Genomic DNA, 19,766 nt, shown 5'->3' with positions numbered 1-19,766 from the left:
TAGTGGAGCACGGACGCGGCCGTTCAAAGCGAGGCCCGGCACGCACCGAGGGCCCGATTCGGCTATAAGTCGTTCTAAACTCTACCCCGGTTACCTTCGATGCCTCACCTGCATGCTTACAAGCATACGCTACCCCTTTCTTGCTCATACATGCAGCCGTTTCCATGCTCCTCGTCGTACCTTTTCTTACACACCTCGGTACACTCATCCCACTCCTGACACCAATTGTTACGGACACGACTTATTAAGATGTTATGCTGGGCCGAGCGGAATGGCCGCCGTGTTCGCACAGTTTACCCGATTACACTCGAACGTTGGCCAAATCGCGCTATGCTAAATCAATGAAGGAAAGGACACAACGGCTGGGATTAAATGACACGACACCAGGGGTACAGTTCTCAAGACCTCCGGAGGAGGATATAATATGGGTTATGCAGAACGTTTAGATTACACGGCACAGAGGTACAGCACAGAAAGATGGGCACTTAAACACGGTCTTATCTTAGCCCCGACAGACCACAGACAAACGGGACAAGACTGACTCACACAGGGATTGATGGCAAGGAAGGGCAGGCAGTCGATGGCTCAAGGTGCACCTTGGCTCAGGGGCAGAATCGACTCGGTCCGGTCCAGAGAGGCGGGAGGTATCTCTCAGCGCTAGGAGGTGGCGTCCTTTCTTCTTCGTAGCTCAGGCGCATCTGACGTCACCTCCGTCTCCCTGCGCATGTCCAGCGGGGAGTGACACGCCCTCGGCTCGTTAGCTCCGCCCTGGACGAGGAGCTGACAGTCAGCCCCTGCGTGGTAACCCCGTCGGAGCACATGGTCAATGGCGGCTAACCAAGCCGGAGTGAGGACGCGCACTCCCCGCGCCGCTGTTGTTGTTGTTGGTGTTGTTGTTTCATGAGGAAGAGATGCGGGGAGGTATTGGGAGGTCCTAAACTTACTACTGGTGCCATACAATCACATTCTGGTGCAACGAAGAGTCAGAATTAATGGAAACGAGTCCTTAACTGACATAGACTAAGAATAACTAGCAAGATGTCCTATAGTTGTCTACGTGAGATGCGGTGAACCTGGGCACGACATTTAATGGGGGAAAAAGGGGAAGGTCGGGGCTACAGAGTGTTGTTTACAGACAATGGGACTAGGGAATGGGGGATTGGGGATAGTTGGGGAGTATTGGGGAAATAGGGGAATATTTACAAGCGGATATGGATGGAGGCCAAATCCCATATCCGCAACAATATATATATATATATACTGTATATAGGACGTGCCCGTACGTGGGTGCCCGTTCCTTGCCAAAAAAAAAAAAAAAAATGTCTTCGCCCATGCATGCATGGGCGTGCCCATGGGCCCATGGGCGTGCCCGTAAGTGCGTGATGTGACCGTACAATGAATGTATCGTCCCGACGCCGCAGCTCGGATGGCGCTGCAGTTAATCGGGCCTGTATCGGCAGAGTTATTATAAACGTGTACTACAATCGATCGTACCTTACAACAATCAACACAGATTGCAACGTCAAATAAATGAATACGCTCTCAAATGTGCCGTCCGAGGCAGCGTCTGCTCGCCACGTTCAGCATCAGTACGCCAACAACACTATGACTATCCGTAAGTCCGGAAGTGACGTCCTCATTTGACTGTCCGGAAGGTCGCATATCGCAGTTACGATGAATCGCAAATTAGTTTTAATTAGTTTTAAAACATAGTTTAACGCCAACATAGCGCCAACATAGTTTGCCAACGTGAAATAAATGAATACGCTCTCAAATGTGCCGTCCGAGGCAGAGTCTGTTCGCCACGTTCGGCACACGTGATAGCTCGCTGCTCTCTGATTGGTTGAATCGTTTTTTGGACATAGCTCGGTAACTACTTCTCCGATTAATATGAAACCTTGAAAAGGCACATCCTCAGGTCCCCAGCAATATACCTGGCAAGTTTCAAGTATATCGGACCCGTGGTTGTCGAGAAACAGCGGTCACAGACACACATACACACACACATACACACAGAGATTACTGGAATTATAGATACTAGGGCATGCCCGTACTATATATATATCTAAAATTATATCCCCCCCCCCTCTATTTACATGAAATGGTTTGGTCCAAAGCGAACGGCTTGCGAGTACGGTGACAATCCCCCCCCCCTCTATTTACATGAAATGGTTTGGTCCAAAGCGAACGGCTTGCGAGTACGGTGACAATCCCCCCCCTCTATTTACATGAAATGGTTTGGTCCAAAGCGAACGGCTTGCGGAGTTTGGTAAAGAAATCGCCATAGCGTGCACAAACGCGCAGGAAAGCGAAAGAATCGCAAATTAGTTTTAATTAGTTTTAAAACATAGTTTAACGCCAACGTAGTTTGCCAACGTGAAATAAATGAATACGCTCTCAAATGTGCCGTCCGAGGCAGAGTCTGTTCGCCACGTTCGGCACACGTAATAACTCGCTGCTCTCTGATTGGTTGAATCGTTTTTTGGACATAGCTCGGTAACTACTTGTCCGATTAATATGAAACCTTGAAAAGGCACATCCTCGGGTCCCCAGCAATATACCTGGCAAGTTTCAAGTATATCGGACCCGTGGTTGTCGAGAAACAGCGGTCACAGACAAACACACAGACATACATACACACATACACACACACACACAGAGATTACTGGAATTATAGATACTAGGGCATTGCCCGTACGTGGGTGCCCGTTCCTTGCCAAAAAAAAAAAAAAACGCTACCCGTACGCTCTACCCCGCCCGTACGCCCGTAAACAAAAAAAACAACGCTCTTCGCTTCCGCCCTTCGCTCTGACTGAATTGGGAGAAATAATGCGCATAAGAAATCGAATTACGTACCGTAATGGCGGTCAGCTCGTAACGCGCTCAGCTCCGCTCGTCTCACATCGGCCACGCCTACGCAACAAAGCGTTCTGTGATTGGCTGCCGGAAGTGAAGTCGTCACTGTCCGGAAGTTCGCAAATCGCAGTTACGATGAATCGTTTTAATTTAATCGCAGTTTGAATTCGTTTTAAAACATAGTTTAACGGCAACATAGTTTTCCAACGTGAAATAAATGAATACGCTGTCAAATGTGCCGTCCGAGGCAGAGTCTGATCGCCACGTTCGGCACACGTGATAGCTCGCTGCTCTCTGATTGGTTGAAGCGTTTTTTGGACATAGCTCGGTAAGTACTTGTCCGATTAATTTAAAACCTTGAAAAGGCACATCCTCGGGTCCCCAGCAATATACCTGGCAAGTTTCAAGTATATCGGACCCGTGGTTGTCGAGAAACAGCGGTCACAGACAAACACACAGACACACAGACACACAGACACACAGACACACAGACACACAGAGATTGCTGGAATTATAGATAGATATAGATATAGATATATATATATATATATATATATATATATATATATATATATATATATATATATATATATATACATACATATATATATATATATATATATATATATATATATTGTTATAGATCGCGGTTTGGATGTTATAGACCGAGCGGTGGTTTAAAACTGCGACCTAACAAAACTCACCCGATTCCACCCGAACGTTGGTTGTATCGCACCCTAGCTGCTCAATGAGGGAAAAGACAAAAGCGACGCAATGCAAGAGGAAAACGGAGACAAAAAAAGGTTTGAAATACTACCACATTTATTCCTACTATTTACACACAAGCAACAAAAAGCAATTCAGTTTATTTACAAGTACAAGACGCAGGTGACACAGTGCAAATTTAGCTTATCTACAGACTTAACTTATTACCCAGGACAGAACAAACAAAGACGACTCACACGGGGAATGCCAGGGATGGCAGAAGGTGGATGGCTGGTGGGAGAGGAAAGGTCCAAGGGGGGTCTTGCAGCACAACCGGCGCGTTCAGCAGCCGCCGTTCCGTTTCGGCCCTGCTCCGAACCGCCGTTCAGGCCCCCTTTGGCGGTGGGGTGGCGCGGCTGCGGCGGCCTCCGTCCGCTGCGTTCCCAGGACTTGTCTCACTGGTCTGGTCCCTCAACCCTCAACTCTTTCTTGCTTCTCTCACTTCTCACTACCGACTCCTCTCTCTGGCAACCGACTGTGACCAACTCCTTGCAACCAACTCCTCCTCTCTTCACAACCCTTCTTTTTCCAACCCAGAGTGCATCTCTCTTTCTTCTTCTTTTTTTCCACTTCCGGTTGCGCCCTTTTATAGCGCCCCCAGCGATCACGCCCCCGGCGCTTTGGACACGCCCATCGGGGCGCTCACCTCGGCCCTGGCTGGTCGCACGACCCTCGGGCTCCGCCCCGGACGACGACGGGCGGGCGCGCCCCTCCCCTCCTCTGACGAGGTGGAGACACGCCTTTCTTCTCCGACCCGAGCCTCGTGGTCAATGGTGGTTATTGGAGGGGAGGTAATATGGGCAATCGAGGCTCGCCAATGACGAGAGGGGGATGTAATATGAGGTCATTGGAGGTTTTGGAGGGGATGGAAAGGGAGATTTTTGGGGATGGGAAGGAAAGGGGGTCTATTCTCTTTCACTGGTGCAATGGAGTACTTTTAATTAATGGGAGACACAGCCTTATCCTAAAACACAGAATAAGATATAACTATCGAACATGAATATCCTATGATTGGCTGACGTGTATGCTTGTGGACTATGGGACGCCCTTTTGATCTTACACAGCTCCGGAGGCAGGAGGCACAGCACAACAACAATAATAATAATCATACAGCACACAATAAAAAATATATATATACAGTCCTCATATCCACAACACTGCACTCTCCTCCTCTTAGGCACGTCCCGGGCCTACAACTTTTAGCTTTAGCGTGACACGTAGGTGTAGTTCCCTCTATTTTTAACCTGACCCTGAGTGCGACAGTTTAAACATAAATAAATGTGTCCCGCTGCTCCATTGCACCCTGCCTAACAGACTTTCGCCCACAGTTAACCGAATTGCGGAATGGTCTTCAAACTATACACTGACGGTGGGGAGCATTATTTACAATGACTCTGCTTTTATTTACAAAACTAACCCAGGACCTGTAATTGTTCTTTCTGGGGGGAGGACAGTCTGCTCTGCATCAATGCACCATTAAAGCACCCAAAAACGCACCAATACACACCCAAGCACCAATCGGTGCAGTCCCCATTGTTCAATGAATAAAATAAAACCAACAAACCCAACCCTGCAGGTGTCTCTTGCTCTTCGGCTCCCTCTGCTGGTTATCATTATTTCTTCCAGTTGTTGTCATTTTCTTTGCTTTGCTTACTGGCGGCCTATTTTCAATAAAACTTGCACCCAATGTGTCCTTTTTATTTATTTATGGCCCACCAGGCCGACTATGTGTATGGTTCACCTGTGGGGCATTGGTGCCCTGTGGCCAAGGTCCGCCAGCAAGATTTCGGGCCCTCATGGCCGGTTCCAGCAGAGGGGCCATGCCCCAACCCATGGGGTCCATAAGTGGTGCTCGGCCACTGACATGTGGTCCATAATGTGGTGCATCGATGCAGACAGCTGGTTCTGGGAATTTCGGGCGCACAATGGCCGACCCACGCACGCTCCCCTCGGCGCCCAACGGCGCTCAGGTCCTCATGTGGGAGACAAAAAGGGGGGACAAGACAGATGAGCGAGGGGTAAGGTCTCAAGGGTACACATCAAAAAGGCAATGCAAGGCGAAATGCGTACGGAGGGCGAAGTGAGAAAGCTCGTCCCTACCGTACGTCACCCCCCTGTTACCTAGCCCACCCTTGCCCTTACCCCATATGTACAAAACCTACACATTACCAATTCGTCACTACTGTCACGTCTTCCCCATATTTCCTCTATACCAAATTCGTCACCACAATCCCTCTACTTCAAAAATTTGCCATCATCAATTCATCATCAATCCTCATAAGGAGGCAGAGATGGAACATCAAAGCACAATGTCACACCCACGTCATGATGCGTCTCACATTCCAAACATTTGCATCATAAAAAATAATCAAAACATGGCATGGTGTGGAGTACCTGTCACCTCAGGTGAGTGGATGCAGATGGTGCGAGGAGATCCTTCATCCTAACTATTTTCTAAATGACTTTAACACACTTTACACTACCCGGGGTCTTTCTCCTGCCAAACCATTGGCCCTCTTACACTATGGGTTCTAAAAACCAATTCCCATTGGCCAAACTGTGGTGCTCTTCAATTTGGGGTCTCACTCCCCCGATTCATCTCCCGGTGCCCTCGCACAATTTCTGGGCCGCGACGTGTAGCTCTCCCAACAGGTCTACCCACCTGCACACCTCCACCACTGTAGTTGCCACCCGAGCTTACCTAGCTCCTCACCCTAACCTATCTAACTGGGGGCAGCCCCTCTCCTGGCTCTGTCACCCCATGGTGCCCTCTGGCACTGGGCTACCCGGGTCCGTCCTCCGGATCCTCGGGCCCCATTCACACAACTACTACCGGCTCCCAGAGCCCACCTGCGGCCTAACCTGGCCGACATCCTTACAGTGGTGGAGTGCCCAAACCAACTACACACACTAACAGGCTACACGCCCAGCCATTTCCACAACACTAATGCACCCATCCAAATACCATTCTTTCACCTCGCACCACAGATGCCAATATCCAAACCACAATTTACCTGTACCCTCTACCTAACACTTACACTACCCGCCCCGGGTATCCGTGATGGGGGTCCACTCTTCCCCCATTCACACCTTCGCACCATCCACTCCACTCCACAATTTCCACCATACTCACTCCACGACCATCCATTCCAATACTCCATACCATTTATTCCATACACCTGTCTTTCATTCACCTGTCGTTGCACACCTGTGCAATCTCACCTGGTGCCACCTGCACCCTCCTCCTCTTTCTGGACCAGTTGGTCAACGCAACACACATCACCATCACTCACTCATACATTGCTCCACACACCTGTTCAGTTGCACACCTGTGCAATCACACCTGTTCCATTCTCACCTGTTCAATCCTCACACGCACGGCATCATCTCAGCTAACTACTCCCCTCTGAAACTTGCGCTTCCCAGTCGTCCCTTTAAACTATTGCGCTCCCACGTCATTATCATCCACACTAAACTACCTGCGTCCCCACTACAGGTATCAATCACTAACTAAACTTAACGTTACCTAAGGTCATCTTCGCTAGATCCCTACACACCATATCCTAACCCACCCGGGCTAGTTTTCACTGCCATCACCCCATAAGCTAGTGCTCCTTTGCCCCCACCTGTGAGGGATGGTGGATTTGCCATCCCACCACATCGGGGGTCTCTCACTACCAATTTCGCTCGTCCAAATCCAACAATTCAAAAATTTTCCATTTACTGCCAATTCTATTCACTTTTCTAATTTTCGTTTTAAATCACTATCACTATCACCATCACCCGTCTACTTATTACATCCTCTCGGTGCGCCAATTCACATCTACAGCCCGGCTTCGTACAGCCGAGCACTGAACGCGGATTCTTTTGTGCTGGCGGCTGGATGCGTCCCGCATTCGGGGCAGGGACGGAGGCTTACCCGGGCCGAGATCCCATGCACCACCTCGGCGTGAAGCCATCCAATGTCCCGATCTCGACCTGCCGGCACGTCTCAATAGAAAGTGGTCGCCATGACGACCCTTCCTATCGGGCTGCCCGCTCCGCCTAGTGGAGCCCAGACGCGGCCGCTCCACGCGAGGCCCAGCGTGGATCGCGCACGGCGGTCCTTTCGAACCCGCCGTGGCTCGGATCTCCGCTGGTTCTCGCGGCACGCGAAGCCCGGCACGCACCAAGGGCCCGATTCGGCTAAAAGTCGACCTAACCTTTAACCCGGTTATCGTCGACGCCTCACCTGCAGGCTTACATGCATACGCTACCCCTTTCGTGCTCATACATGCAGCCGTTCCCATGCTCTTGGTCGTACCTTCTCTAACACACCTCGGTACACTCATTCCGCTCACCGACTTGGTCACACACCTGACCACCGAACACCTTGGCACACATTCGTCGCTCGCACACCTCACCAATACACCTCTTCGCGCCCCTTTCTCGGTCACCTCCTTTGTGACAATCACAGGTGTGCTCTCACCCGCACACCCAACCACGTGTCTCACTACCAATTCCAGCGTGCATTCCCACTCACGCTCTACCATTCCAGGTGTGCATCCTTCTATTCCAGGTGTACATCCTCGCTCACCTGTCACAACCAGCTCACTCTCCTTGTCACTCTCACTACTCTCACCTCCACTCTCGGTCGCGCACTCACCCTTACTCTTGACAGCATGCGCTTTCCCCATGCACCCGTCCGTTACACACCTTTCTCGCGCATCCTCCCGCGCACACTTCTTCGTTACTTCCTCCGTAACACTCACCACAGGCATGCATTCTCCCTTACTCTTGACAGCATGCGCTTTCCCCATGCACCCGTCCGTTACACACCTTTCTCGCGCATCCTCCCGCGCACACTTTTTCGTTACTTCCTCCGTAACACTCACCACACCGCGCTTCCCTGTGCTCCCTCGCACACGCGCTTCGACCAACTCACTCTTGACGGTACACTCACTCCTCGGCGTGCACTTTTTCCTCACACACCCCATGGTCGGACATTCTCGCACACCTCTTTTTTCGCACACCTGTCCTGTCACACACCTCACCAACGGCCTTTCACGAACACCCGGATCCAAACCAATCCCCAAGCCGACTGAATCTCCCCTCACATCATGTACATTGCCACTCACCTCCGTACCTCGTCGCACCTCCTCTGCCACCTGCAAACTTTTTATTTGGTCAGTGAGCACCGCATCATGATTTGAACACAGACCTTGTACATATTCCATGACTTCCTCCTTTATCTCCCTCTTAGTTTCTGTCCGTCCCTTCTTAATTTCACTCACCTCTTCTTCCACTTCCTCTAGTTTTTCCTTTACCTCCTTCATCTCCCGGTGCGCCCCCTCTATTTCTTCCTCTAACGCCACCTTAACCGTTTCGATGTGCGTCCTCACCTCTCGGTCCTTTGTCTCCATTATCTCTGTCACCTCGTCCACCCTCATTGTCAGTTCCTCCCGTACCATCTGACATTGCCTCTGTGTCGCTATCAAGTCATTTTTAATTTCTTTTTGTGTCGCCTTTAACCCTCCGAGTACTGCAGTGTTCTTTTGAACCTGCTCCACTAACTTAGTTTGTCCCTCTGTCAGCTGCTCCACCTCCTCCGTCAGATCTTCTATTCCCCCTTGTAACTTAGCCGTATTATTTCTCACCTCTTTCTCTATACGCTTTTCGCCTCGCTTTACCTCCTCGCGTAGCCCCGAGACCTCCTCACTCACCCCTCGTCGTATTTCCTCCATCTGGTTCCCCATCTGTTCGATTTCCCGGGCGGATTGTTCCCCTATTTCCCGCAATTTGTCCTCCATCCTATTTTCTAACCCCATTAACCCATTTTTCACCCCCTCTAACTGATTCTCCTGGGCAGCCATTCTATTTTCTACCCCCATTAACCCATTTCTCACCTCTTTTATCCCGTTGTCTAACCCCTCAAAATTATTGTCTAACTTCTCACCGGTACCCCTCGCTTCGTCCCTCATTACCCCCATTTGGCCCTCCAATCGCTCACCCTGAGCATCCATCCGGTTCCCCATTACCCCCAATTGCTCACTCTGAGCATCCATCCGGTTCCCCATTACCCCCAATTGCTCACTCTGAGCATCCATCTGGCCCTCCAATCGCTCACTATTCTGGGCCATAAGGGCCTTCATTTGTATAAAAAAAAGGTTCAAATCCATTGGCATCTCCGGTTCGACTACCGCGACCATGGGCGTGGCTAAATGTGGCGCCGCTGTAATCACGTGCGCTAGAGCGCCATTTTGTGCACCTGAAATTCCCGCAACCACATTGCCATTTTCCTCCTCCCTTTCTTCCCCGAAGTCCTGGGTTACTTCTAACCCCTCTATCTCTCCCACCGGCATCCCGTCGCCTTGGACAGCCATGGCGCGATTTCAAAATTCGGGCTCTTCCTTTAAAACAAAACAAATTTCGTACTTTATAATTTTGAGCGCGTGAAGCGCGCTCCGGGTCGATCTCACTCCCCGACACCAATTGTTATAGTACTAACACAATTGGTGTCCAAAATTTGGGCTAAATAAATTTAGTCCCAGGTTCGAATCCAACTCCTGACAACCAATTGTTATTGATCGCGGTTTGGATGTTATAGACCGAGCGGTGGTTTAAAACCGCGACCTAACAAAACTCACCCGATTCCACCCGAACGTTGGTTGTATCGCACCCTAGCTGCTCAATGAGGGAAAAGACAAAAGCGACGCAATGCAAGAGGAAAACGGAGACAAAAAAAGGTTTGAAATACTACCACATTTATTCCTACTATTTACACACAAGCAACAAAAAGCAATTCAGTTTATTTACAAGTACAAGACGCAGGTGACACAGTGCAAATTTAGCTTATCTACAGACTTAACTTATTACCCAGGACAGAACAAACAAAGACGACTCACACGGGGAATGCCAGGGATGGCAGAAGGTGGATGGCTGGCGGGAGAGGAAAGGTCCAAGGGGGGTCTTGCAGCACAACCGGCGCGTTCAGCAGCCGCCGTTCCGTTTCGGCCCTGCTCCGAACCGCCGTTCAGGCCCCCTTTGGCGGTGGGGTGGCGCGGCTGCGGCGGCCTCCGTCCGCTGCGTTCCCAGGACTTGTCTCACTGGTCTGGTCCCTCAACCCTCAACTCTTTCTTGCTTCTCTCACTTCTCACTACCGACTCCTCTCTCTGGCAACCGACTGTGACCAACTCCTTGCAACCAACTCCTCCTCTCTTCACAACCCTTCTTTTTCCAACCCAGAGTGCATCTCTCTTTCTTCTTCTTTTTTTCCACTTCCGGTTGCGCCCTTTTATAGCGCCCCCAGCGATCACGCCCCCGGCGCTTTGGACACGCCCATCGGGGCGCTCACCTCGGCCCTGGCTGGTCGCACGACCCTCGGGCTCCGCCCCGGACGACGACGGGCGGGCGCGCCCCTCCCCTCCTCTGACGAGGTGGAGACACGCCTTTCTTCTCCGACCCGAGCCTCGTGGTCAATGGTGGTTATTGGAGGGGAGGTAATATGGGCAATCGAGGCTCGCCAATGACGAGAGGGGGATGTAATATGAGGTCATTGGAGGTTTTGGAGGGGATGGAAAGGGAGATTTTTGGGGATGGGAAGGAAAGGGGGTCTATTCTCTTTCACTGGTGCAATGGAGTACTTTTAATTAATGGGAGACACAGCCTTATCCTAAAACACAGAATAAGATATAACTATCGAACATGAATATCCTATGATTGGCTGACGTGTATGCTTGTGGACTATGGGACGCCCTTTTGATCTTACACAGCTCCGGAGGCAGGAGGCACAGCACAACAACAATAATAATAATCATACAGCACACAATAAAAAAAATATATATACAGTCCTCATATCCACAACAATATATATATATATATATATATATATATATATATATATGTATATATATATGTGTTTGTGTGCTTTGCAACTTTTTCCCACACGTGCCTCTTTCAGCTTCATCATGTAAATATTGTTTTTGCTTCCATGGCATTCTGCATACGCTATGCTTTGTTCCTTATCTCTCTTCAAATGACTGTGTAAATTCACATAACACTGATTTTACAGATGTCACGCTTCATCATAAAATGTTTGAACGACAACAATTTGGAGGCGGCTGTACAGCGAGTCATGCGTGATGGCACAAAGATGATTTCATTCACTCGTCTGCAAAGCATCAAGTGTGAAAATGCAACATACATGATGGCCCAGGTGAAGTGTACTTGTGTACTTTCAACGAACGTTTCATCAACAGTACCATAGTACTAATGACAATAATGATGTGTAAACTCCGCGTCATAATAAAGATTGACGTCATCACCAAATGAACGTTTATCGCAGCAAACGGTGTTTTGCAGCCTTCACACAAATCATTAATACTGTTATGTTTATGGGGGGCAAGCAATGGAATATAGTAGTTCAGCTAGAATTGTATAGGTAGTGTGCTCCGACTATCATGAAGAAGAAGAAACCCTATGTACCATAAGTATGGATCCGTTCAGACCGGATGTCGTGTAAGAGTGTATCATTGTCCCCCTGACGAGGAGTGGGGTTATGTTAATTAGTTAGGGATTATCCCCTGTTAAGGATGTTAGGGATTAAGGGAAATTAATCCCCTGTATGTAAGTGCCTCTGTAAACTTTTCCTGTGTTCCTTATAACACCGCACTACACACCATCGCCAAGCCAAGCAATCGACACCATAATTAATAACACTGAATAAAACAACCGGAAGCAGGACATTCAAAACTACTGCGGGTTCTGCCAGCCGAGCCATCACAAAGGCCGGCAAGTGGCGATGAGGCCACGCCCCGAAGAATGATTGGTCAAGACGGCGATAGAGTGATGTGGTGGCGGCCGTTGATTGGGCATGCACGGGGGTCGTCGGATGACGTAAGAGGACTGAGAATGAAAGACTTGATTCCCGACATTTTGTCCTCTTGCATGGGGATTTCATCACTAGCGGTGGCATTCATTTATCGCTCTTACACCTGGGACATTCATCACGAGCAGGTGCATCTTCCTCTTGACTCTGGCTTTGATCACGTGCGGTCGCAGTTCATGTTCTTGGTCCCGAGAATGAACACCAGCGGTCGACATCCTTGCGGCTCACTTGGTTCAGACAATCATTGTTGGCGGTCAAAATCGTGCTTTCTCGGGTCCTGGTGCTGGGAAAAAAGCAGACTAACTCTCTCCTTCTTGGTGTTTGCTCGTGGCGGTCGTGTTGGTGCCGTGTGCAGACTGAGTGGAATGACGGGGCTCGGTGTGGCCGAGCGGGCCTGTTTGTTTCGCCGTCAACGGCCGCCAGGATGCGAGGACCGCAAGAGGAGCCCAGAGTGCGCAGACAAATCAGTCTGTGTGGACGATCCTCAACTTTGGAATATTTTACCATGTATTCTTTCTTCCCTGCATTTATTTTTATTAAACCAGTTTATTTGTTGCATTTTATTCCTCTCCCTGTCCCGTTTATTTGTCGGTGATTCGGAAAACCACCCATGCCGCGTACGCCGTACAGGTGAGCCTCATCACTCTCCACCACTCCTCGCGCTTATAAAGAAGGTCTGCCATTGTTGACAGAACGCCTCGGAGTGTAAAGCTCGATTGGCTAATTTGTCACCAGTGGTGTTCACCCCCGGGAACACGACAATATTATGAATATTTAAAAACTGCTCCCATCATTAACGGTCACAATTTGACACCCTATGAAATAATGAGCATCAACTGATTGTCAAATCTTCATGACTTGCAGGTTCTTCACATCAAACGTGGTACAGCCACAAGGACGCCAACATCAGCAGGTGTCAAGATCCGAAAAGTAGAGATTGTATTCGATCGAATAATACTGCTCCGGTGGGTATCATTTGTTTGCGTATGGTCTTTAACAAGTGTACTGTACTGTATGTTTCCACTCAATAATGTTCAAATAATGTAACATATTGCTTGCACATTCTCATCTCGGAACTATTGATTGATCAATTGACGTCGTTTCATATAATGATTATATACGTGTGTAATGTCAATACAGTATTGCTAGGAATTGCTTGTTACCAACCTGTTATAAACGTAACTGTGGACTGTTCTTGCAGAGAAATTCGCGATGGTTCATTGTTTTACATAAAGTGTAAAACAAGAGAGGAAAGCAACATCATATTCCAGAAACAATCGCAGCGCTGGATTGGAGCATTTGTCCTCGTGAACGAGCCAGTATATACTAATAACCACAGGTACGGGGTGCCGATCATCGAAACCGCCTGCCCGTTTTTGCCTGTTATTCCAGATTGGGTAGGCATGAAAATCGTCCAGTATTCACAGGCACGTGTACGAGAGGGAGACAGGACAGCTTTGTTTGCCATCGTGAGTGACATCGCCCTCATTCACCAAAGCATCCAAAGTGGATGTGGTAGTGCAGGTTGTGACGGTGCACACCCGAATACGAAGACTTGCTTCGCTATGGACGTGCGAGTGGCAACGTATTTGTGTGTGTTCAGTTGCCGCGTATCATCCGCCGAAATGAATATTTCAGGTGTGAAGTATTTATCAAGGGACCTGGGCACATACTTCATGCATCAGGACTACCTCAAGGTAAGACCATTTCCAACGTTGCTATCATGGACCTCAACTTTTAGGTTTTCCTATTTTAGGATGGTCAAAATGTGCTTGTAACTGCAGAATATAAATGTCAGTTGAAGCGAAACATTTCCAGTGTAATCTGGGGGGAGAATATGCCGTAACACTTTAAAATGAAGTGCAGCCTGGTGTTGGCTTAGCGGTTAGGGTGCGGCTTGGGATCCTCGGATCCTGGGTTTGAATCCCAGTTGATCGTTGAATTAACGCCAGAGGGATTGACTCAGGCTGTCATCCTTCCGAGGTCGGCCAATTGAGAACCAGCTTCCTGGGATGAACGTGCCGGTGTGTGCCCCGGTTTAGAATAGGTACACCGTATCCCTGCGTGTCGTAAGAGGCGACTAAAGGGTTGGTGTCAGGAAGGGCATCCGGCCATAAAAACCTTGCCTCACAAAGGGAACCATGATGATTGACATGGGGCCCGCAAGGCTAACCCCCGCTCTAGCAGGGAAAATTATATACAGTATATATATATCACACCTAAACTCACTATGTCCTGAGAGTACAATCATTAGCGAATGTTGCAACACGCACTTCAAACAAATCCTGTTCCCTTTTTGCAGATGGGCGAAGATGTCATGTGGGACGAGGACGTGCTGCGCCATCACGTCACCTTGGTACTGCGCCATTATCAAAATGCTGGTGTAAAGTGGATCATCGCGGGGTGGACAAAACTCTCACATTGTGCAGAATCATCGGTGGCTGTGTCGCGAGTATTTCACTTGTCCTTGGTCAAGCCGGAGCGTAGGTTGCATGATGCGCCTATCATGCAACCACCGTCACAGAATCCCTCACCGCATCCACAAGTTCGAGCTGTAGATAACACAGCTGACGCTCACCACCACCAACAACAACAACAACAAGGAGGAGTGGGTGAAGAATTGAACATTGTGGGACCTCCAGTAGCCGACGATGAAGCAGACCAACGACCAATTGTAAATGATGAGGTAGGCCCACATCCACGACAGACCACTTCGGCTAATCGCCATGAACCCCGACCATCATCATCGGAACAAACACATATTGTCACTGTTGATGACCTATTACGTGACATGTTTAACACACCAGCTCGGTAAATTATTTGGTTTATTCACCTTTAATTACAAAGTCCCGATAACTGTGCCTTGTTCCGCACACAAAGGTTTATGACATTGCTCAATAACACACACTCTCACTGCCTTATTGAACCAACCACCATACGATCTTTGAAGCACGTGGTGCATTTCGCATGTCCTTTGACTCATATCCTGCCTTGCCTGGTTTACCATGAAGCCTTACCTGGTTTACCCGGAAGGCAAAGGCAGGCCGGAAATGTGCCACCAACACACGTGTTATTGGGCGGAGCACATGATTTCATCATTACTCAAATACATGAAGGTCAAAACGTCTTTCTTTCACTGCTATCATCCAACTATGCAGCTGTCATGTATTTATCCTTACATAGACACGTCGAAGTTACAATGTCTCTGTCTCTCTTTTTGCAGCCGTTGTAAATCTATAAAACGAGGACAAGATGAAGTTGACGTTCAACTGGGGAGTGTTATGAAGATGCTGATGGGGGAATATTAGAGATGAAGATGAATCTGAGATTAGAAAAGAGAAGTATTAATCTGTGTAACTTTGTTTCTTGCATGGCAATCATATAGAGGTTAACCTAAATTCACCTGAATTTATTTCATGTTTATTCGCGTAATACCAAGAAACCTTGTATAAGGTGTTCGTCCTGAATAATGGAGTTTTGGTCACGGAATTGCTCACCGATGCAGTTTGAAATGTACACCCATATATATAATCATAATAACATGGTCAAAGTTATGTCAACAAAGCCAATGATACATCCGTGTGGTTGTGATATCCTTTCTTGAAGTGGGATTGATAAAGGAATGTGTCATAATTTCTTCTTGCCATCAGTACTTTACACACAGAATCATGGAACTCATGATGAAAGGTACCAGGTGTACCCCTGTTGCACATTCTGTCTGCAGTACCCCTGTTGTCATTTTCTTGCCTAAGTCAGGACAAGTATCACTTATTTTGTTTTCACAACCGACACATGATGCACTTGTTGGTAATAAACCAATGATAGGTTTTCCGTTCCGGGTTGTCCGTTCGGCTGTCCGTGATAGGTTTTCGTTATACGATAACGTAGGAACGGCTGAAGGGATCCAAGTCAAGTTTGGAACATGTATAATGATGTAAAGATGAACTGTTAGGATTATGGGATCAAGAGGTTAAAGGTCAGAGGTCCCGTGAGGTAGAAATTCTGTTACCGAGCTACCTTACGAACCAGACATGGGATTTTGACCAAACATGGTACAAGTTTACATTAATTATCGTGTAAATGTAAAGTGGATATCGACCTCAGCCGTTCATTAATGTTCTTCTGTGAATTCTCGATGATTCTCGGTTATTTCGCCAGTCGGCGACTTCCGTGAATTATCGGAGCACGGAGTTGATTGGTTGAACAAATGTTTTAATTTTTTTTTTTTTTTTAAGTTGTTACTTGAGAATATTCGGATGATCCGTGTGAGATGACCGTGATAAGTAAAATACTTGTAATGCATTTATCGCAAAAAACTTATAAACTCCCATGATCCTCATCGTCACAGGTGCCGCCATCTTGATGCGAGCCATGCGGTGGATGGCCGATGAGTTGTGGACATTGGGACTAGTCCGTTATCTCTACCATGTCCGTGTAACTGTCACCGGGGATGAGTGTTGCATTGATCACGCTGCGGCGTAATGTATGTTTGTTTGTTTTAATTGACTGTTTTGTCTGTTATGGCTGTAATGTTTGCATTGCTATGGAAATACGAATGCTCAGGGTATTGCACCCATCTTGTTCTGGGTCTTGTTATATTGACGGATACATTCGGTTGTATTCATTAATAACAAGAAGTACACTATGTATTGTACATTTATTGGTGAACAATTTTACTATTGGTTACCGGTTGATTTATGGTAATATTATTACTGGTCAACTACAGAATAATTGTCGTCATTAGTGAAATTGGAATGTTGAATTGTTATTAACTATAATGTCTTTAATGGTTAACGATAATATTTTTATTAGTTAACACCTGAATTAATGACAGAAGATAGTTGATTGGAATTGTTCAATTGCTAGTAGATTGCATTGGTAAAATATTTACTCTTCAACTGCAGTAAATTGTATCGGTAACGGTAACAGAATTTATCATTGAATACATGAAAGTATTACCCTGAAGTTTGTAAATTCCTAAATTGTCAACGATTGCATCCTGACAGAGTTTTTGTTGTGTCTTTAAAGTTTTTCATCCATCTCCACCTGCAATGCTCAATAAACTGTTGAAGCAAGATCAGTTGTTCTCATCTCGCCTTCCAGATGTCTACACAGCAGGGACCACAGAACATCCGTGCAATGTAATATGGGACTTCAAGACCTAAATCGGACAATACATGGGACAATAGTAGATTCCATTCGTCCGATACACAGGATTTGTGAATAAATCAATAAATCTTTGCGAATAAACTGTGTAAATAAATACTTTTGCGTCCTTTGTCCTCTCTCTCTCTCTCGCTCTCACTCTCGCTCTCACTCTCGCTCTCACTCTCTCTCACCATTTACTTGTTAAATCCACATGTGAAGTCACTTGGTCTCTGTAATTAAAGTTGCCCTGATCGGAAACGGCTTGAGCTATTAATCATCCCTTGAAGGACAGATTTGGTTTCGTCCAATTAGCTTCCGCATCTGGTATGGTGACTACTCAGGTAGGAACCTCCATTTGGGTGGTGGGTCTGAGGGAGTACCAGCATGAAGCAAAGCCGGCTCAGACTTTCCACAGAAGCAGAGTAGCACCTGTCTCGGCGACTTGCTTTATCCATATTGTTAAAAGTAAATAATGAATGAGGTTTTCTAGAATGGTCCTTGATGGAGTTTGTTTTTTTTATTTTGAAGAGAAAATAGTTTATGACAAAGGGCTGCCTCGATTACTCCAAAAAATAACGAGTTTGAACCAAAAACACGTTCACTATCTATGTGCATATACAATACGAGCAGGAGCTCCCGGCGTTGTTAGGGTTAGGGAGTGGAGGGGAGGGGCAGGAAAGATATACTGCATATACATCTTTGACAGGCCCCTCCGTTTTGGGGAAGTGGGGGAAGGGAAGGAGGAAAAAAAAATCCCATGCAAAGAGTGCTTCATCATCTCGGTGTTGCCCAGGTAAAAAAGGAAATTGTAATACCCTCTGCCACCATCACCAGGTGGCACTACACGGTACACATTTACATAGAGAATTTACGCCCCTCTCCCGGTCCCCCACACCCCCGAATGAGGCCGCGGCCACATAGCGTATTTTACCCCCCAGACAAATTTGTATTTGGACCCCAAGTAAAGTATAAAAGTGTTTTTGGTGGAGTACCTGGAGTTGCTTAAGCGAAAAAGAAACTAACATATTTGAAATGAGGGAAAATATAATGGAAAAGCAATTACATCCAAATCAGAATCCATCACAAATGTCAAATCATCATTTACCTTTTCGTAACCATTTCGTAATCGTAATTAATTTCGGAATCATCATTTACATTTTCGTAATAACTTTTTATATACTTACCGTTTCATTTACCATTTACATTTGCTTCGGACAAATTAGCCCAGGTTTCTTAATATAGTTGTATCATTTTCGGAATAATAACGTGAATAATAATAATATAGTAAATATAATCGTAACACTGCAATCCTTTTGTCGTGACTGCAAAATTACTGGATTGAAGCGGTGTATGGTTGGTTCATTGTTGACTTGACATCTATAACAATTAAAGGCAGTGTCCGTCTGTGTGTCTGTCTCCTCCATAACTCTAAAACCATGAAACCTAGTGGCCCCAAACTATGCATGCATTCACCTGGACCTCCAATAGATTGCAATGATGAATAATGGGTGTTTGGGTGTGTTATAACACCCTTTTTGAAGATGATTAACGAGGTGCTCATAAGAAAAGAAAAAAAACCGAAAAAGCCTTACCAATATGGCGGCCTGCCATCTTGGTCAGCCCACTGCACCTCGCTGGGTTCTTAACCCACCATTTTGTTTCAGCCGACTCAAACGTGCCTTGCTTTGGAAACATGATTGATTATTTATCATTATATAATTGAAGCATATCATCAAAATCTGGATTCGGATATGAGGATTGGATCCTGTCGACTAAATAAATGTCCAAATCTGGAGTGAAATCTGGCAAAATTTACCATATCTAGTGATTTTATAACTAAGTGTAATTTTAGTAATTTTATAACTTATGTCTCTCCGAAAAGACCGACTGGAAAACCCTCCCATCTACTTTCTCAACAATCTCCAAGAAGTTCTGTCGCTCAAGCTTTTGGGTCTCACTATCTGCCATGATCTTTCTTGGGAAAACCACATTTCCAAGCTGGCCTCCAAAGCCAGTCGCCGACTGGGCATCCTCCGTCGTGTGAAGTCCTTCCTTGGCACACCTGAGCTCCTCACCACATACAAGGCTTTCATCCGCAGCTCAATGGAATACTGTTCCCCCTCTGGGCCGG

The 19,766-nt window shown here is 47.1% G+C and overlaps 1 protein-coding gene across 8 annotated transcripts in view; it reads left to right on the top strand.

The window, feature by feature from the left end:
• LOC137421896 (uncharacterized) overlaps window positions 1–17,564 on the top strand; it is a 60,675-nt gene extending 43,111 nt beyond the window's left edge. For 4 of the 8 annotated variants that reach the window (XM_078773109.1, XM_078773107.1, XM_078773106.1 and 1 more), the window contains exons 3-7: window positions 11,672–11,815; window positions 13,352–13,452; window positions 13,689–14,184; window positions 14,790–15,173; window positions 15,711–17,564. In XM_078773109.1, the coding sequence (XP_078629235.1) occupies window positions 11,672–11,815; window positions 13,352–13,452; window positions 13,689–14,184; window positions 14,790–15,173; window positions 15,711–15,719 (1,134 nt within the window). In that variant the 3' untranslated portion in view covers window positions 15,720–17,564. Of the gene's footprint in view, window positions 1–10,272; window positions 10,347–11,671; window positions 11,816–13,351; window positions 13,453–13,688; window positions 14,185–14,789; window positions 15,174–15,710 lie in introns of those variants that run through there. The other 4 variants (XR_013622646.1, XR_013622645.1, XR_013622644.1 and 1 more) reach the window with 2 other exon arrangements.
• The last annotated feature ends 2,202 nt before the right edge of the window (window positions 17,565–19,766 follow it).

Source organism: Myxine glutinosa, chromosome 2 (assembly GCF_964187855.1).
Source record: "Myxine glutinosa chromosome 2, kmMyxGlut1.1, whole genome shotgun sequence".
NCBI classification, from domain to species: domain Eukaryota; kingdom Metazoa; phylum Chordata; class Myxini; order Myxiniformes; family Myxinidae; genus Myxine; species Myxine glutinosa.
Note: the sequence above shows the minus strand (reverse complement) of the source record. Positions and strands in the feature narration are given on the sequence as shown.